The sequence below is a fragment of the Pelodiscus sinensis genome, chromosome 21 (assembly GCF_049634645.1).
Source record: "Pelodiscus sinensis isolate JC-2024 chromosome 21, ASM4963464v1, whole genome shotgun sequence".
Taxonomy (NCBI): Eukaryota; Metazoa; Chordata; order Testudines; family Trionychidae; genus Pelodiscus; species Pelodiscus sinensis.
In genome coordinates, this window is record NC_134731.1 from 16,553,206 (window position 1) to 16,571,779 (window position 18,574).

Below are 18,574 nucleotides of genomic sequence, written 5' to 3' on the forward strand. Positions count from 1 at the left end.
ACCTTTTAGTAGGGCCCTACCAAATCTACAGCCATGAAAAACACGTCACAGACTGTGACTGGGTGCAATCACAGAAGACCCTGTGGGGGTGCCTCCTAGAGTGGTAACACGGCCACTGCCACTTTCCTTTCTGCTCTCTGGGCCTTCTCACAGCTCGGTCCTGCTGGGCCAGCTCCACTTGTCTCCCCCAGCCGAGGCCCCAATTAGAGATCCCTGCCCCACTGAGAAGCAGTTCAGACACTGAACCTCTTCAGGTCCAAGGAGAGTGCAGTTTAGGGCCCATCCCCAAATAGGATCAAACTCCGAAGAATTATGTAAGCCACCTTTAACAATGAAAGGGGGAATGTACACACTGATTGCTCCCCCAGGTAATAATTATTAACGCTGGGTTGGATAGAAAATCACTTCTTTTCTAAAGTACAAGCAGTAGGATTTAAGTGGTAGTAAAAGGTGTGTCTAGACTGCAGAGTTTTTTGGAAAAAGTGGCCTTTTTTCGAAAACTTCCCCTGTGTCTAGACCAGTGGTCCGCAATGCGGTGCCCGCGGGCGCCATGGCGCCCACCGGGCCATTTATGTGTGCCCACGGAGCAATGTGGGCTGGCCCTGCCCCAGGGCGTGTGGCATGTGCCAGCCCCGGGCCCATGGGTGGCCCCTGCCCCAGGGTCGCGGCACATGCCGGTGCCAGCCCCGGGTGCATGGGCGGCCCCTGCCCCAGGGTCGCGGCACATGCCGGTGCCGGCCCCGGGTGCATGGGCGGCCCCTGCCCCAGGGTCGCGGCACATGCCGGTGCCGGCCCCGTGCAAGTGGCGCCTGGGCAGCCACTGCCCGGGGTCGCGGCACATGCCAGTGCCGGCCCCGCGTGTGCGGCGCATGCTTGGACCCACCCCCACGCATGTGGACCATGAGCGGCCCCGCCCCCGTACGTGCGGCGCATGAGAGGCCCCGCCCCCAGGCAGCCGGCAGCCCCAAAACGTTGGGGATCACTGGTCTAGACTGCTGCTGGGTTCTTTCGAAAGTAAATCGAAAGAACGCGGCAGTTTTTTCAATTGCGGAAAACCTTGTTTTACGAGGAATAACGCCTTTTTTCGCAAGTACTCTTTTGAAAAAAGGCACTATGTAATGCAAACTGTTTTTTCGAAAGAGAGCATCCAGACTTCCTGGGTGCTCTTTAGAAAAAGCGCCTTGCTTTTTCCAAAGTACCGGTTGTAGTCTAGACGCTCTTTTTCAAAAGAGGCTTTTTCGAAAGTATCTTTCAAAAAAGGCTTGCAGTCTAGACGTAGCCAAAGTGAGAACAGGCAGAGCAAAGTAGATTACAAATCAAAAGTAACAAAAAATGCTTAGCTAATTCTAACACTGAAATCCGCAGCATAAATTTATAAACTCACCCTAAAACCTCTTTTCTAGCTGCCCTTCCAAACCAGGGCTCTCCAACCTGGTTAGATCCAACCTGAGATCTTCGGCTCCTTCCTTTAGGTGCAGCCCAGCCAAAAGACCAAGGCTTCTGCTTTCCTATTTTTTTTAAAGAATTGAGGCCACTCCCCACCAACCACTACTGAGACTTAAGGACAAAAGAGATTGTTTAATAGTTGCCCATCAAGACATTGAGGGTAACACGTTTGATGTCTCTGATTCACACATTCAAAACCCACAAAGTATTCTACTCCATATGTCTAATTTTACACACACACGTGTAAAATTTGATACATATCTCAAAGTAAGATAAACAGTGCTTGCGGATCATGACATGAGGATTGATAGGTTACAGGAAATAATTTGTTCAAAGCACCTTAGAGTTACGTATATTCATGTCCATAAGTCCATTTCATAAAGTATTGGGGGTGGGGGGATCCGTCACAAGAACCATGACATCTGGTCTTCCCCCTGGAAAATCTAGTCTTGTGTGCTTTTACCGTATGCAAATTTCACAGGGGGATACCAGTGTTTCTCAAATTGAGGACCCTGATTGAAAAGGGAGTACCAGCAGGTCACTCTCAAGGTTATTTTAAGGGGGAGATGGAGGGCAGAATAGGCGAGTGGCAATATTACGGAGAGAAGTAAGAGCTGTGGCCATTGACTGTATGCCCTGGTCTGGAGTAGTGCCCTGCCAGCAGCAGTGCAGACATAAGGGTGCCATTACCCTGCTGCTGGCAGTGGCTCTGCTTTGAGCTAGGCTCCTGGCCAGCAGCTGCTGTTCTGTGGCCATTCAGCTCTGATGGTAGCACTGCTGCCAGCAGCAGCCAAAAGTAAGAGTTGCAGTACTACAGCCCCTCCCCATAACATTGTGACCCCTCCCCACAATTCCTTTTTGGGTCAGGACCTTTACAGTTAGTAACAGTGAAATTTCAGATATGTATATATCTGAAATTGTGAAATTTACAATGTTTAGGATCTTGTGACCATGAAATTGACATAAATGGACCGTGAATTTGGTAGGGCCCTAATGATCAGCTCTTAAACTGTTCCAGTCACAGCTGGAAATAAAGGTACTGTTCCGCAGAAGCCCGGATACAGCATGCTATTGAAAACTGCTAGTTCTGTACACCTTTAGCTGATAGAGTGTACAGATTGCATTTGGACCACTGCTGCTTCCTCCAACCATTAGACTGCATTCTGTGTTGCAGCCTGCATGTGTTCAAAAGGTGGTCTCCTGTCTTCTCCAGGTATCAGGACCTCGCTCATTCTATCCACTTGGCTCGGAAACAAAACCTGGGCCTGAAGTCCTGTGATGGCAATCAGGAGCTGCTCAGCTTTCTCCGTAGTGATCTCATTGAGGTGGCGACTCGGCTACAGAAAGGAGGGCTGGGATATGTTGATGAGACTGCAGAGTTTGAAGCCCGGGTGAGGGGACACAGAAACTGAACTTATGCTCATACAGCAGGGATGGGGAACCTTTTTGGATTGGGGGCCGCTGACCCACAGAAAAATCAGTTGGGAGCCACACACAAGTGAGAAGCAAAAGGAAAAAAAGAAATCCTCACTCGTGGTCCCTGACTGAAAAGGAGAAAGACACTTCGTAAATTCCCCTCACACGCCAGAGCCTAGGAGAGCCCAGACTAGTAGATTTTGTGTGCTCCAGCCCCAGGGGGGAGAGGCTGGAGTGCCAGCACGGGCTTCCCAATGCTTGTTAGAGGGAGCCCTGAGCCTCGGGGCAGACACACCTCTGTCATATAGCATCTCTTAAGTTGAAAAAACTAGGACAAAGTTCTGGCACACCAGGGCTTGTAGCCATTATGGGTTCCTGCTCTTACGCATTCCATGGAACATATAAGTGAATTTCTAGAGCTGTGACTTTCCCTTTTGTGTGTTTCATTTGCACAGTGGTATTGCTAAATGTGTCACCAACATCCAGATAAGAATTGGACGTATCTCAGCATAAGGGTCATCTTAAGTTTGAGCAAAACTATTGAATAGCCAATTCCCTACAATGTTGAATTTGTTTTTAATAAGTTGGCTGTGGTCTTATAGGGGAATTTTCAACAATGATTTTAACTTTTCTATTACTATTGGCAGGTTTTGTGATGAAATGTTATTGCAGGATGGCCAAAACAATTGAAAACTGTTCCAAGCTTGAAGGCTGTTCCTAAATTGGCAGTTTTCAATTCTTTTGGCCTTCCTGTCCTGACATTTTACCACGACGTGCCAGTACTAAGGGTGTTAAGGACTAGTCGACTATCCGATAAGCAAAAGCTTACTGGATAGTCAGTCGACTAGTGGATTTCCCCCCTCCCTTACTGCTTCTATCAGATAGAGGCAGCAAAGGGGCGGGGAGGAGGTACTTCAAAGGGGCTGCACCACACAGCTGAGCCTGGGCTCAGCTGTGTGGCGCGGCCCCTTTGAAACACCACCTCAGTGTTTCAATGTGGCACTGTGGAACTCGGGGTCAGCTAGGGACTCCCCAGCTGATCCCGGGCTCTGCCACATTTCACATTCACAGCACAGCATGGAGCCTGAGTCCCCCGCTGACCCCAGGTTCCATGCTGCGCTGCCACTTTGAAATGTACGAGAATGGGGACTCTTGTACATTTCAAAGCTGGCACCCGGGCACAGTGTGGAGTCAGCAGAAGTGCCTACCGGCTAGTCAATGGAAATTCCATTGACTACTCAACTAGTCAATTAACCGATATTTAAGATCCTTAGCCAATACTGATAGAGAAGCTAAAACAGCTGCTGAGATCTCCTCTGAAAGTCCATGGCAAACTTAAAATTTGCCTGCTTCTATTGCCTCTTATAGCTATGGAGTACTTTTGGTTAGAGGAGCTAGACTACTGAAGTGTCTTCATGGATGAATTATTTGATGTCTACTCTGGTGCTTAATAACCATAGTAATGGGCTCTTAAAAATATGGGTTGTATTTTTTCTAAACTGCTTGTGTGGTCACCACCACCATGAGCTGGGCATCTACAGCATGTTGTCTGCAGGCGACTGAAATATGCTGATGCCATAACTAAGCTGGAAGCAGACTGTGGTCTGAGACATTATAATAGTGATCAAGTCTCTGCACCAGTAATACTCAGACTTCAGTGGTACCAGATCCAGATTAGTAATCACATTTCCCAAAAGTGCCACGAATTCATTTATTTACTGTACTATGTATTCATATTTAAACAGCATGGCAGGGAAATGTTTATATATTCTCACAGCAGTACGACTGACCAGGTATTACTTTATCAATCACGATTGGTTAACATAGTATACAAGCAGCCTGACTGCATCATTAACCAGTCTGAGTTATTAACCAGTCAGTGTTTTAATGTCGTGTGGTGCAAAGACTCTCAGGAAACACAGAAAAGAGCCACTTATGGCTCAGGAGTCTGAGCATCACTGAATATAGCATATACTTGCCCCACTAGCCTATTTGGGAAGTTGGTTAGGGTCTGTTGTCATGTCCTTATGTGGTTTTGTGGTGTTCCCAACAGGTATGCTCGCTGGAGAGCCTAAAAGATTTTGGAGAATGTGTGATTGCCCTCCAGGCCAGTGTCATTAAGAAATTTCTACAAGGTTTCATGGCCCCTAAGCAGAAGAGAAGAAAACATCAAGGAGAGGACTCTATTGCCAAGGTGGAGGAGGTAGACGAAGAGAAGAAAATGGCAGAAGAAGCTAAGGTATTATTGGTTATTATAGGATCCTTTTTCTTTTCAGTAGCTCTCCTTTTGGGGCTTAATCCATCTTCTCTGAAGTTTAGTACCTCCTCTCACCCTGCCCCATGTCAGATTCTGTGTTCAATCAAATCAGTATTGTGGGGTAGGTGACCTACCTCATTAGTCTAAAATGGGTGCTGTCACAATAAAAATGTTACAGAATCTGTACTTTATCCCCTCCCTAAAAAGCATTAAACTGGTTAATGTGTTTAGATTTCTGGTTCTCATGTGATCCTATTGCACTGCTTTCGGGGTTCTGGGTTTCCTGCTTCATGGACTGATATTCAAATGAGAGCTCAGCAGGGAGTGTTTTTAGAAAACTTAAAGGAAAATGGTACATCTGTTTGGAGAGGGCTAGTAGATATAGTGCCAAATGTTCTTAATCGCCTCACCTATAGAGAGGCTTAGATGATTTCCTGGAGAGTGAGGGTGGAGTTGGTGAGGGGACAAGAGCAGAAGTATCTGAGTTGGGAGATCGATAGTGTGCTGACTTGAGGGTTGCATGCAGTTTGACTAGCCAGCTGGGTAGATGAGCTGCATTTGTCTATAACAGAGAAGTTATAACCGAATTTTTTTTTTTTCCCCACTTCCCCTTTCCCCTCCCGCTCTCCTTCACGGAGTGTGTGCTGTGACTGGCAGGTGGAAACTGTTGGCTTCTAATTAAAGTTTGAATTCTAGAAGCCTCTGATTGGCTGAGGCTGAGCCTTCGTAGGGGAGAGACTTTCAGGCAGTCCAGGGCTTTATAAAGCAGTGAGCAAGCAACCAAGGAGCTTGCGGACAAATGAGTGCTAACAGGGAGTTTAGAGAGGGAGTTGGGAAGGGGGCACGGTTCTCTGGCCTTTTAAATACTTTCTCTAGGACAGCAGGGATGGATGGTCATAGGTCTGCCGTTGTTACCGGCACAGCGTGTGCCATATTCGTCTTCCTCCCGGAAGAAAGAACAGATTTCATCTGCACTAAGTGCAAGCTGGTTGCCATTTTGGAAGAAAAAATTAGAGGACTGAAGGCCCAAGTGTCGACAGTACACTCGATCAGAGAGGATGAAGACTTCCTCGATAGAAGGCAGCGTTTAATCCTGCAAGCACAGCAGGCAGAAGAGCCAGAGAGGACAGTACGGGACCAGGAAGAGAACTGGCAGCATGTAACTTCTAGAAGGGGAAGAAGGCCAACACAGGAATCCCGCAATGCTATAGAGGTAAATAATTGCTTTCAGGCTCTCTCCACAGGCTGTGGAGTGGTGAATGCTTTGGAAGGGACCTCACAAGGAAGAAACCGCAAGGGAACACCATCTACTGGAAGGCATGGGATACGTAGTCCTAGGGATGGGGGTTCCACGACCACCACCCCGAAAAGAAGACAACAGGTGGTGGTGGTGGTGGTGGTCGGGGACTCCCTCCAAAGAGGGACTGAGCCATCCATCTGCTGTCCGGACCTGGAATCTCCAGAGGTGTACTGCTTACTAGGAGCTCGAATTCATGATGTGACTGAGAGGCTTACCAAACTCATCAAACCTTCGGATCGCTACCCCTTCCTGCTACTCCACGTGGGAACTAATGATACGGCCAAGAATGACCTTGAGCAGGTTACTGCGGATTATGTAGCGTTGGGAAGAAGGATCAAAGAATTCAGAGCGCACGTGATGTTCTCGTCCATCCTTCCTGTTGAAGGGAAAGGACTGGGCAGGGATCGTCGAATTGAAGAAGTAAATGCATGGTTGCGCACGTGGTGTCGCAGAGAGAGCTTCGGTTTCTTTGACCATGGGACTCTGTTCTGGGCACAGGGATTGTTAGGAAGAGATGGGATCCACCTAATGAAGAGAGGAAGGAGCATCTTCGCAGGCAGGCTTGCAAACCTACTGAGGAGGGCTTTAAACTCAGTTCATTGGGGGACGGTGACCAAAACCCTGAGATGAGTGGGAAAGTCGGATACTGGGAAGAAATGCAAAGAGGAACGGGCAAGAAAGGAGGACCCCTGATTCGAATGGAGAAGATAGGGTGATCAATTGGTTATCTGAGGTATTTGTACACTAATGTGAGAAGCCTGGGCAACAAACAGGAAGAACTGGAGGCCCTGGCCCATTCCAAAAAATATGATTTAATTGGGATAACAGAGACTTGGTGGGATGACTCGCATGACTGGAGCGCTGTCATGGAAGGGTATAGACTATTCAGGAAGAGGCACGGGAGAAAAGGAGGAGGAATTGCACTATACATAAGAGAGCACTATGATTGCCCAGAACTCCAGTATATAGAGGAAGGAGAAACCTGTTGAGAGTCTATGGATTAAGTTTAGAGGTGCAAACAAAAGCAGCGAAGTTGTGGTTGGTGTCTACTACAGGCCACCGAATCAGGCAGATGAGGCTTTCTTCGGACAACTGAGAGAAACTTCGAGATGGCAGGCCCTGGTTCTTGTGGGGGACTTTAATCACCTTGACATGTGTTGGGAGACCAATACGGCCGTACACAGGCAATCCAAGAAGTTTTTGGAGAATGTTGGGGATAACTTCTTGGTACAAGTGCTGAAAGATCCAACCGGGGCGGCGCACAGCTTGTCCTTCTGCTCACAAACGGAGGAACTAGTAGGGGAAAATAGAGGTAGGTGACAACCTGGGAAGCAGTGATCATGAGATGGTAGATTTCAGGATCCTGACCAAAGGAAGAAAAGAGAGTAGTAAAATACACACCTTGGACTTCAGAAAAGCAGATTTTGACTCCCTCAGAGACCTGATGGGCAGGGATGCCAACATGAAGGGGAAAGGAGTCCAGGAGAGTTGGCAATATTTTAAAGAAGCCTTATTGAAGGCACAGAAAGAAACCATCCCGATGTGTAGCAAGAGAGGCAAACATGGTAGGAGACCGGATTGGCTTACAGGGGAAATCCTTGGTGAACTTAAGCACAAAAAGGAAGCTTACAAAAAATGGAAACTTGCACAAATGTCCAGGGACGGGTTTAAATGTAGAGCTCGAGAATGCAGGGGGGTTATCAGGAAGGCGAAAGTGCAATTGGAATTGCGACTGGCAAAGGATGTGAAGGATAACAAGAAATGTTTCTACAGGCATGTTAACAAGAAGAAGGTGATCAGAGAGGGTGTACAGCCCCTAATGGATGAAGGAGGTAACCTAGTGACAGATGATGTGGGGAAAGCTGAAGTACTCAATGCTTTCTTTGCCTCTGTATTCACGGACAAGGTCAGCTCCCGGACTAATGTGCTAAGTGACACAAGATGGGATGAAAATGGACATCCTTTGGTGGGTAAAGAACAGGTTAGAAACTATTTAGAAAAGCTAAAAGAACACCAATCCATGGGTCCGGACTTGATGCATCTGAGGGAACTGAGGGAGTTGGCAAATGTCATTGAGGAGCCTTTGGCCATTATTTTTGAAAAGTCGTGGAGATTGGGAGAGATCCCGGATTATTGGAAAAAGGCAAATGTAGTGCCCATCTTCAAAAAAGGGAAGAAGGACAATCCAGGGAACTATAGGCCGGTCAGTCTTACCTCAGTTCCTGGAAAAATCATGGAAGGGATCCTTAAGGAATCCATTTTGAGGCACTTGGAAGAGAGGAAAGTGATCAGGACTAGTCAGCATGGATTCACAAAGGGCAAGTCATGCCTGACCAATCTGATTAGCTTCTATGATGAGGTAACTGGCTCTGTGGACATAGGAAAGTCAGTGGATGTGATATACCTTGACTTTATCAAGGCTTTTGATACGGTCTCCCACAATATTCTTGCCAGCAAGTTAAGGGAATGTGGATTGGATAAATGGACGGTAAGATGGATAGAAAGATGGCTAGAAGGCCGGGCCCAGCGGGTAGTGATCAACGGCTCGATGGCGGTTGGTTTCTAGCGGAGTGCCCCAAGGTTTGGTTCTAGGACCAATTTTGTTCAATATCTTTATTAATGACCTGGATGAGGGGATGGATTGCACCCTCAGCAAGTTTGCAGATGACACTAAGCTGGGGGGAGAGGTAGATACGCTTGAGGGCAGAGATAGGGTCCAGAGTGACTTAGACAAATTGGAGGATTGGGCCAAAAGAAATCTGATGAGGTTCAACAAGGACAAGTGCAGAGTCCTGCACTTGGAACGGAAGAATCCCAAGCATTGTTACAGGCTGGGGACCAGCCAGCTAAGTAGTAGTTCTGCAGAAAAGGACCTGGGGTTGCAATGGATGAGAAGCTGGATATGAGTCAGCAGTGTGCCCTTGTAGCCATGAAGGCTAATGGCATATTAGGTTGCATTAAGAGGAGCATTGGCAGCAGATCCAGAGATGTCATTATTCCCCTTGATTCAGCTCTGGTGAGGCCACATCTGGAGTATTGTGTCTAGTTCTGGACCCCCCCCCCACTACAAAAAGGATGTGGACGCATTGGAGAGGGTCCAGCGGAGGGCAACCAAAATGATTAGGGGGCTGGAGCATATGACCTGTGAGGCGAGGCTGAGGGAGTTGGGTTTGTTTAGTCTGCAGAAGCGAAGAGTGAGATGGGATTTGATAGCAGCCTTCAACTTCCTGAAGGGATGTTCCAAAAAGGATGGAGAAAGACTGTTCTCAGTAGTGACAGATGACAGAGCAAGGAGCAATGGTTGTGGTGGGAGAGGTCCAGGTTGGATATTAGGAAAGACTACTTCGCTAGGAGAGTGGTGAAGCACTGGAATGGGTTACTTAGGGAAGTAGTGGAGTCTCCATCCGTAGAGGTGTTTAATTCTCAGCTTGTCAAAGCCCTGGCTGGGTTGCTTTAGTTGGGATTGGTCCTGCCTAGAGCAGGGGGCTGGACTTGATGACCTTCTGAGGTCTCCTCCAGCTCTATGGTTCTATGATTCTATGAAGTTATATTAGCAGAAGTGGAGAGGTGTACTTTAGATGAAGGAGGCCAAGAAGACCTGTAGATAAGCTGCAGTGCCATCTCTTCCCCTCCTCCTCTCCCGTGTCTTCCGCCCCCCCCCCCCCCCCCGAGACAGAGTTGTGGGGGTACTGCAGTTCTGTGATCAAAGGAATTGTTTGGTCTCTAAAATGGTCCTCTATGGTACAAATGTGAACCCAAGGGAGCACTCTGTAGCTTCCATTCACTGCATTATCTGGGGATATGTTTCCTGTGATTTCTCCCCCTCTCCCCGCGAAAGCATTCTGTTAATCAGCTCCCATTGGCTTCCACCACTATGGAAGAATAGCTGCTTGATGCTTCGTATGATGCATTGATTTTTGCATGTTGTGAGCCTGTCAACATTGCTTATCTGCTCTTACAAGGGAGATGAGTCTTTGACTGTTATGCTGGGACCTTCAGAGCAGATGTGGAGTTGACTCAGGCATGACCAGAGAAAGTGGGAATTGAGGTATTCCTCAAATCTTTGAGTACTTGCTCATATCTGTTCCACAATAGGTGTGAGTATCTGCTACGTGCACCGGTGCTGGAAGTTTTTCCCCTAGCATTACACATAGGAGAGTGCCTCTAGTGACCACTGGAGTGTTGTGTCTCTGCTCTTGCTGCTCCCAATCTAAGTTTTTCTGCCACCAGTGACTGTGCATCAGAACAATTCTGCTCCCTTTCTGTTGCTTCTCCCATTGTTAGCCTTATCTGTAGCTAGTTTAGCTCTTGGTATACTTTGGTGTAATTTGTCTACTTAGGACTTTAACCTACTTGGGACATGCCCCGTTCTTTGGGGTTTAAACCTTGGGATTCCTGCAAATATCTGCCAGTCCACGACCCACGTTGAAGCTTCCTGTATTGTCTTAGTGAGGCTCACATTAGTGACAGATGTAAAATCTGTAAGTCCTTTAAGCCAAGAACTAAGAAGGAGCGGGACATTTGACTTCAAGCACTCTTCATGGAATTGGCCCTGGCACCGGTACACCGCTTGGAGTTGGCACTGAGGACTCAGGACATGGTGTCCAGTCAGCACCGCCAAGTAGTTTGCACCACTCCCCCTCTCTGGCACTGGTGAAGAAGACAACAAAGGGGTAGTAGCCTCGGTCCCATAATAAAGGAGACAAGACAATGGAAGAGCACAGTGTCATGTCGGGAGGCTCACAGTCTTTCAAGTTCGTGGGGCCCAACTCAGGCAAAGCGGCTCACTCCAATCCACCTTCTATAAACTGTGGAACTCTAAGTTCCATTTAGGTACCCTCCATGCTGAAGGTCATGCGGGAAATACTATCATTGCTTTTACTGGCATCTTAGGCCTTCTGTGATCCCATGCTTATAGGGAAAACCTGTGCACATCATGGCAGGTTCCCCTCTGCATTGGCACTGGACTCCAGACAGGGAAGGGTCCAGGTGCCACTCACCTGTCATTATTGGAACGCTGCCAGAGACGGGCAGGCTCTGCTAACCCCCTTCAGGCTATTGGGCTGTGTCTGGCAGCATAGGGGTTCTAAGCATGGCTCATCAGAGTGGGAATACCTATCCTTGAAGGTATGTGTGCCTTACTCTGAAGGATTTAATTGGTACCAAGGATCTGTAACACCGTGGTATCATTGGAAGGCCTCTCCATATGAGCAGTTAGGGGGTTCATCCCAAGAGAGCTCCTCTTCTTGGCTGTTGACTGGATATAGGTACCGCTTACACTCTGAGTCGGGCTCCAGGTCATGCTCACGGTACCATTCCAGAAGTGCTAGTTGTGGTTGGCCAGCCAGCACAGATCTGCCAGTTGCGGCACCAAGGACTTGAGGGCAAGGCATTGAGGAACCCTTCCTCAGCACAACACTACATACTGCCTCACAGCGCTATCCTTTCCCTCTAGGGATTACGAGGCCTCTCCCTCAATGCCTTCTCATCCCCCAATGAGGTGGCTGCTGGTACCTCTGTCACCATGCTCCCCGTCTTGGATAGTAAGGGCCACCAGGACGCTATGGAGAGTGGGCACAGAACTGGTGGCTTTTGGTGGAGGAGACTGAGAACGCTGACCCTGTGTTGGACGTTCTATGCCCTCCCATACATTAAAATGATTCAGAACACCACAAAGGTGTTGTGGCAGCCTCCAGCATCCGTATCCCCCATGGCTAAGGGAGTTGAAAGGCAAGCGGTACTTTGTGCCACACAAAAGGTACAAATGCCTGTCACCCACTCTCAGCTGGGCTCATGGTTGCAGGTCTTGAGGATTTTCCTGAATGCCCCGACTACCTTTCAAGACCTTCCATTTCACTGAACAGGGCAGTTTGCATAGAACACCACTTCCCACCTGTGCAGTCAGAAGGACTCTGTGGCCACTCTTAAATCCCTGGGGCTCCCCATCCATGTTCATTTTCTGTTCTTGTTATTGGAAGCAGGATTCTTCCAGGTGCAGAAGCCGGAGTCACTGGAGCCACCAGCCTTATTCCACCTCGAACCAAGGCTTCCCCAGGCTCAAAACCTCACTTTTGAAAGTGCACCTGAGGAAGGAGCACCAGTTCCTGAGCAGGATCCTTTCCCATTTAGCACCCATCTTACCTCACTTCTACCATGCTTGGACCCAGATTGCCTCAGACTGCTGGGTCCTGAGCATGGTCAAGGTGGGATACTCTATCCAATTCCACTCCCTCAATTCCCCCTTCCCTGTCGCTCTTTAGGGACCGTTCTCATGCACGCTCTCCTCACACTGGGCTCTATAGAGGAGGTCCCCAGACACTTCAGGAGCAGGGGGTTGTACTTCTGATATTTCCTTATTTCTGAGACCTAAACAGGTAATGCTCACCGGTTGTGATTAACCAGTAGTGGCTGGAACAGCTCTCCGCCTGCCCCGGGGAGGGGGCTGTACCTGCCAGCTGTACCTGCCAACACCACAGGTTACATTCTGGCTCTCCAGCAGTGGAGCTGGCAGCCCCTGCTGACTCTGCTCCCAGGGAAGTGGCTTTGCTGCAGCAACAAAGCCTCCTCCTTGGGAGCAGGGCCGGTAGGCAGTGCAGCTCCGTGCTGCAGGCTCTGTAGTATAAAGCTTATTTAAGCTTTATACTCCAGAGCTCACAGCATGTAACTACTAGGATTTTTAGTGCTTACGGTTACCTTTATACATTTTTTTACGTCCCTGTCTTTCTTAGGCCTTCTCAATCTCCTCCTCTAAGTACACACTAGCCAGCTACAGTGAAGATGTTAAGGCGTTAGAACAGTTTGTGTGGATTTTGTTTTCCCATTCAGTACACGCTGCACTTCCTTGAATTTAGTGGGAGGGAATGTGCAACTCTGCAAAAATCCCGAGTTTTGTTTGGCTCTCAAATTGCTGTCAGCTGCAAAGTTTCGTTTTCTTCCTTCTGACACTCCACTGTTTATTTTTTCATTTTCCTGAGGTAGAATATTGACTTGAGTCCTATTGAGTCCGGACTAAAGCATCATCTCATAGTTGTTAAGCAGAGGATTAGCCTTTTGTTTGACTATGCAGTGACTGGATTTTCCTTGTTCTAGTGCATTTCTGACTTATTACAAATTTGTTAAACTTCTGGTGCTAAAATGTAGATTTCACAGGTGGCTTACTGTGTGTGGACTCCAGCTGTCATGTTGTTGCAATTCCTAGTTTTTAATACTATGGTTTAACTTGCAGCTAGTGAGAGGGCCTCAAACATGCGGCAGTTATCGCAGCTCAGTGGAAAATTGCTCTTGAATTTGGGGCTCAGAATGCTTTGCCTGTCAAAGCTGAGTCTGGCTGATGTCATTGTCACCCACTTGTCAAACAGCTTTGTGGGCTGTTTAACGGATCTTGCTGACAGACTTGAATGGATCTTTGAGCATCCGCTGGAGGGCAGCAGAGGCTGTTCTCAGCAGTCATGGCCTGACCAATGCCTACTAGCTGCCTTCTAACTTTCATCTTTTAAGGGGTCTAAAATTCTGTCATTAGATTTTTCTTTGACAAGTGTTTGTGTTCGACTTTGAAAATAAAGAATAGAGTGCTGCTTATGTACATGGCTTCAGGCTGGTAACAAACCACAGAAAGACCAGAGTGTTATGAACAAAAGTCTGGCTCTGTGAGGCTGTGTAGAAGGCAGAAAATACAATAGCTGAAGAGCCCCAACTAAGGGTTGGTAAAAATTCTTCAAATTTACATTGAGCTGTGTTTCTGTGGTTTTGGTATAAACTTAGTTCTGTCTGCAGGTTGCTTCAGCAGTGGAGAAATGGAAGACAGCAATTCGGGAAGCCCAGACCTTCTCCCGCATGCATGTGCTACTTGGAATGCTGGATGCCTGTATCAAGTGGGATATGTCTGCAGAGAATGCCAGATGCAAAGTGTGTCGCAAGAAAGGTATGGATTCCAGCCCCAACCTCCCTTAACAGTGGGGCACGTTGGTACCTGTTTGCGCCCTACCTAGGGAGCAATCTCCTATAGACACTGATCCTGCATTTGGCTGGGCTTTTGTTCTAAACATCAGGATTCACTCATTTCTGCTTCTGAGCATTAATATCACAGGAGGTCTTAGACTTAAAATAAACGTCTTTGTATTAAACTTAAACTTGCAAAATATGCCAGGCCTGTGGTTTCCATAGCTTTTGCTCCATACCAAGATGATGTCATTGGTCCTCTCTGCAGTACTTGGTCTTGACATCAGAGGGCTGTTCTTGTTTCTTTCTGTGCTTATGAAAATGCTGAATATTGAGGACCACCTGGATACAAATCTCTATCATAGTACAGTGCCGCTTCAGAATAGCAATCCATTCTGGGGAGTCATGCCTTGATTTCATACCCAGAGAAAATGCTATCTCTCACAAACTTGGGATTTGCTCTGAGTGCAGCATTTCTGATGGGAAAACTCTCACAAGTGTTTGTGCTAAACGAAACTGTCCTATTTCTGAGACCCCCTGCCCTGGAACTTGGTTCTGTTGTGATAGGTGGAGCTGTTGTCTGCTAAGATCTATTGATATGTGCTCTATTAGTGGTGTTATGCTTATTCAAAGTAGACTGTCTGAAAACAGTTCTTGTCTTGGGTGTGTTCGTATTACAAACTTTTAGGCTATAATTTTCACAAGCTTAGGAGCTTTGTGAGTTGAGCTCATCTTGTCTTGGTTGCTCTGTTATAAGAAGTCTAGAGAGGCTAATACAACACTACAGCTGGGATGACCACTAGGGATGTTAAATATTGACTAATTGAATTTTGCATCAACTATTCGATTAGTTGATAAGGTGCCTCCACCTTCGAACTGTAGCAATAGCCCTGGGGCTATTGCTACACTTCAAAGGCGAAAGCGCCACATGGAGCCAAGGTCAGCTGGGGACTCCCCCACTGACCTTGGGATCTGTGTGCTGCTTCCGCTTTGAAACCGTACAGGGAGCGCAGTGTCAGGCTCCCTGCGTCATTTGAAAGCAGCAGTGCCGCATGGCGCCTGGGATCACCTGGGGAGTCCAGTTGATCCCGGGCTCCATGTGGCTACTGCTTTGAAACGCCTCCGGACTCATGGCGTTTCAAAGTGGCTGTGCTGCACGGAGCCCAGGGTCAGCAGGGGAGTGCCCAGCTGATTCTAGGCTCCACGTGGCGCTGCTGCTTTGAAATGCCTTGTGCAGCCTGAGAACACTGCAGCTGGCTTGGGCTGAACGTGGTGTTTCAAAGTGGCAGCTCCATGTGGAGCCTGGGGTCTGGTCCCAGGCTCTAAGCAGTGCTGCCACTTTGAAGTATCCCCTTCTCCCCCCATCCTTGCTGCCTCTTTCTGATAGAGGGGGAGGGACTAGTCGACTAGCGTGTCCACTATCAGATAAGCACTTGCTTATCAGATAGTCCTCTAGTCCTTCACATCCCTAATGACAGCCAGGAGGGATTAGGCTGAGTGAGGCTATCCACCATCATTCTATGCTCTGCTCTAGAAAGAGGATTATTAGGGAGCAACTCCTGGCTGCTGCTCTTCATGTGAGGGTAGGCAGAGCGATGAGGCCACATGACTTGAGCTACTACTAGCTGAGCAAGTGGAGAAGGAAACCAACCTGGGCCAGAGGAATTTACCTTTATACCAGGACTTGCTTATGGGGGTGGGGGGAGTTTCAAAGAGGAGCTATGTAAATTAGGTTTATGGGGAAGGGAGTAGAAAGTTGCCAGTTGTCATCCTGCCATGACATGCTCTGAATGACAGGTGTGCACAGACATCCGCCATCTCCCTACCTTTTAAGAAGAGCCTAGTAACACATAGCACCTCAATGGAACTTTGTCTTGTTCTGCATTTGTGCATTGGAAGGTGCTGAGTTCTCTTGGAATGCTCACGGGAGGCAGGGATAGCAGACTTTCTCTAGTTTGTCAGCGGCTAAATTAGGATAGCCTTTAGGGGACTAAGTGTCAGTTACGAAAAAGTTGGGAGGCTGATTCTTCAAACTGGACAGTGCATCCTCTTTGGGGGTGGATCTTCCGAAGCATTGCAAAAAAAGTTCTCTCCAACTCTAGTTGAGTTAAAGGTGTTTACCTAGACCCAATAGGATTGATTTGACAGAGCTAGAATTTGATGTGTAGGGAGGAGAAGCAGTTGTGATGTTCTCCTTGTTTTTACTAAGCTGATGTCTCAAAACAGGTTTTTGCTCTGATTAGTGAGGAGCAGAGAGGCAGTGAGTGTTTTCAGTGAGACAATTGCACTGTGCTACTCAGTCAGACCTAATAGCTGTGAAACCACATAGGCTTCAAAAGGCTGAAGTACTATTTGAGGGGATTTTGTTGCTCTCCACCTCCTTTTTTCCATTGTAATGGTAACTGCTTCTGCTCAGGGCTTCATGTGAGTTCTCTCTCCTCCTAGGTGAGGATGACAAGCTGATCCTGTGTGATGAGTGTAACAAAGCCTTCCACCTGTTTTGTCTGAGACCAGCACTCTATGAGATACCAGATGGTGAGTGGCAGTGTCCAGCTTGCCAGCCGTCTACTGCCAGGCGCAGCTCCCGGGGAAGGTGAGACCCTTCTTTTTTTTTTTTTTTTTTTTTTTCCCCTTGCTTTCGTGGGGGCTGAATTCTAATTTGGCTCTGAGAACTAAGGAGTCTTTCACCAAGAGACCAAAGTCTTAACCCTTAATCAGTAACTGCTTTCAGAGAAGGAGAATACCTAGATTACCTGATGGTACTTAACAATAGCAGAGTAGTCTTTTCAGGCTGCTCTTACATTAGAGCATCTGTGTTGTAGTGACCCATGACATTTTGATGGGATTAAATAAATAACTGGAAAAAGTCTCTGCAGTAAGAAAGGGTTGCTGTTAGTGCTGAAACTCACTTGGTGCAGCTCATCTGAGCAGTAAGTCTGGCTGCTTGCTCATAGGAACATAGTTCCTAGCGCTAGTCCTTTCTGACTTCTGGTGGAGATGAGCTCTCAGTGGCTGAACTGACTGCTGTTCCTGTCCATCAGAGAGAGAAAGGAGGACGACAGACTGCTCTCTGCTATGGATTCAATGTTGAGCATAACTAGTGTAGACCAGTGGTGCGCAACCTTTTTTAAACTGCGACCCCTGTTGGCGGCCACATAGGGCTTAGATCCAGGTGGCTGGGGCCTGGGCCCGGCTATTGGCGGCTGTGCAGTACAGCAACCCCCTAGGAAGACATCTGTGACCCCCTTGGGGGTTGTGACCTACGGGTTGCGCACTACTGGTTTAGACAATAGTAGCCATAGTACATTATCACTTACCATACTTTCTCCTGTTTTAACCTTAACTGTCTTGGTTGACATTTTCATTTAGGCAAGAAAGATGAGGCTATCAGGTACCACCTGAAGAACAGGTCCCTAGCCAGCCTCTCCTTCAGATCAATCTATTAGATTGTCATATGCAGGTGGTATATGGGCCTCACAGTATTAATTACTCTCTGGGCACTGTTAAAAGAAGTTTATGAAGCTTGTTCTGAAATGGCAGAGCTCTAACACAGCTGTTCTAGCCTGAGATCACAGTTGCTTTGATGTGTCAGAGTCATCTGCAAGCTGCTTTGCTCCTGGATGTGAGCCATCAGGTGGAGCAACACCTGTCTTTTCTATTGACTACTTTATACCTCCCAGCTGGGACAGAAGGAGTGAATGTTGGCCTTAGTATTGCATGAACTTAGTCTTTTTCCATTTAATTAGTCATTGAGACCTGGTTCAGGCAAGACAGAAAATTCGAAATTTTAGCTCTCCTGCAAGCATCACCTGCCTCTTTTTGCCCATACGTATTGTGCTGTGTTCCTGTATTTTGTTACCATTATGATTCTTGAATAGATGTATTCAAAAGACACTGTGGGAACCAGAACAGTGTGTTTCTTGACATCTGTGCATGTGCACTACTAGTGCTTTGACTCATTAAAAGTGGAAAGGTAACTGGGAGGTCTGCCTGATTGTTGGCATATTAAATCAACTCTCCTCCATGGAGGGCATGGTGGTCTTAGTGGTACTGCAGTGAGATGAAGGATGCACTCTTTCCTTCCCATCTCTGCCCCAAAACTCCCTAAGCAGCCCTTTAATGGGGCTTCTCAGTTCTGATGAGCCGTCTGCTCCATAATCCCTTGTGGTGTCATGTTACATCTCACTGGGACTTGAGAAAGGACTGGCTGATCAAAC

The 18,574-nt window shown here is 47.6% G+C and overlaps 1 protein-coding gene across 2 annotated transcripts in view; it reads left to right on the top strand.

Moving 5' to 3' along the window:
- BAZ1B (bromodomain adjacent to zinc finger domain 1B) overlaps nucleotides 1-18,574 on the top strand; it is a 110,325-nt gene that overhangs the window by 72,638 nt on the left and 19,113 nt on the right. For both annotated transcript variants that reach the window (XM_014571765.3, XM_006119603.4), the window contains exons 12-15: nucleotides 2,660-2,837; nucleotides 4,916-5,101; nucleotides 14,193-14,340; nucleotides 16,803-16,950. In XM_014571765.3, coding sequence (XP_014427251.2) covers nucleotides 2,660-2,837; nucleotides 4,916-5,101; nucleotides 14,193-14,340; nucleotides 16,803-16,950 — 660 coding nt within the window. The remainder of the gene's footprint in view (nucleotides 1-2,659; nucleotides 2,838-4,915; nucleotides 5,102-14,192; nucleotides 14,341-16,802; nucleotides 16,951-18,574) is intronic.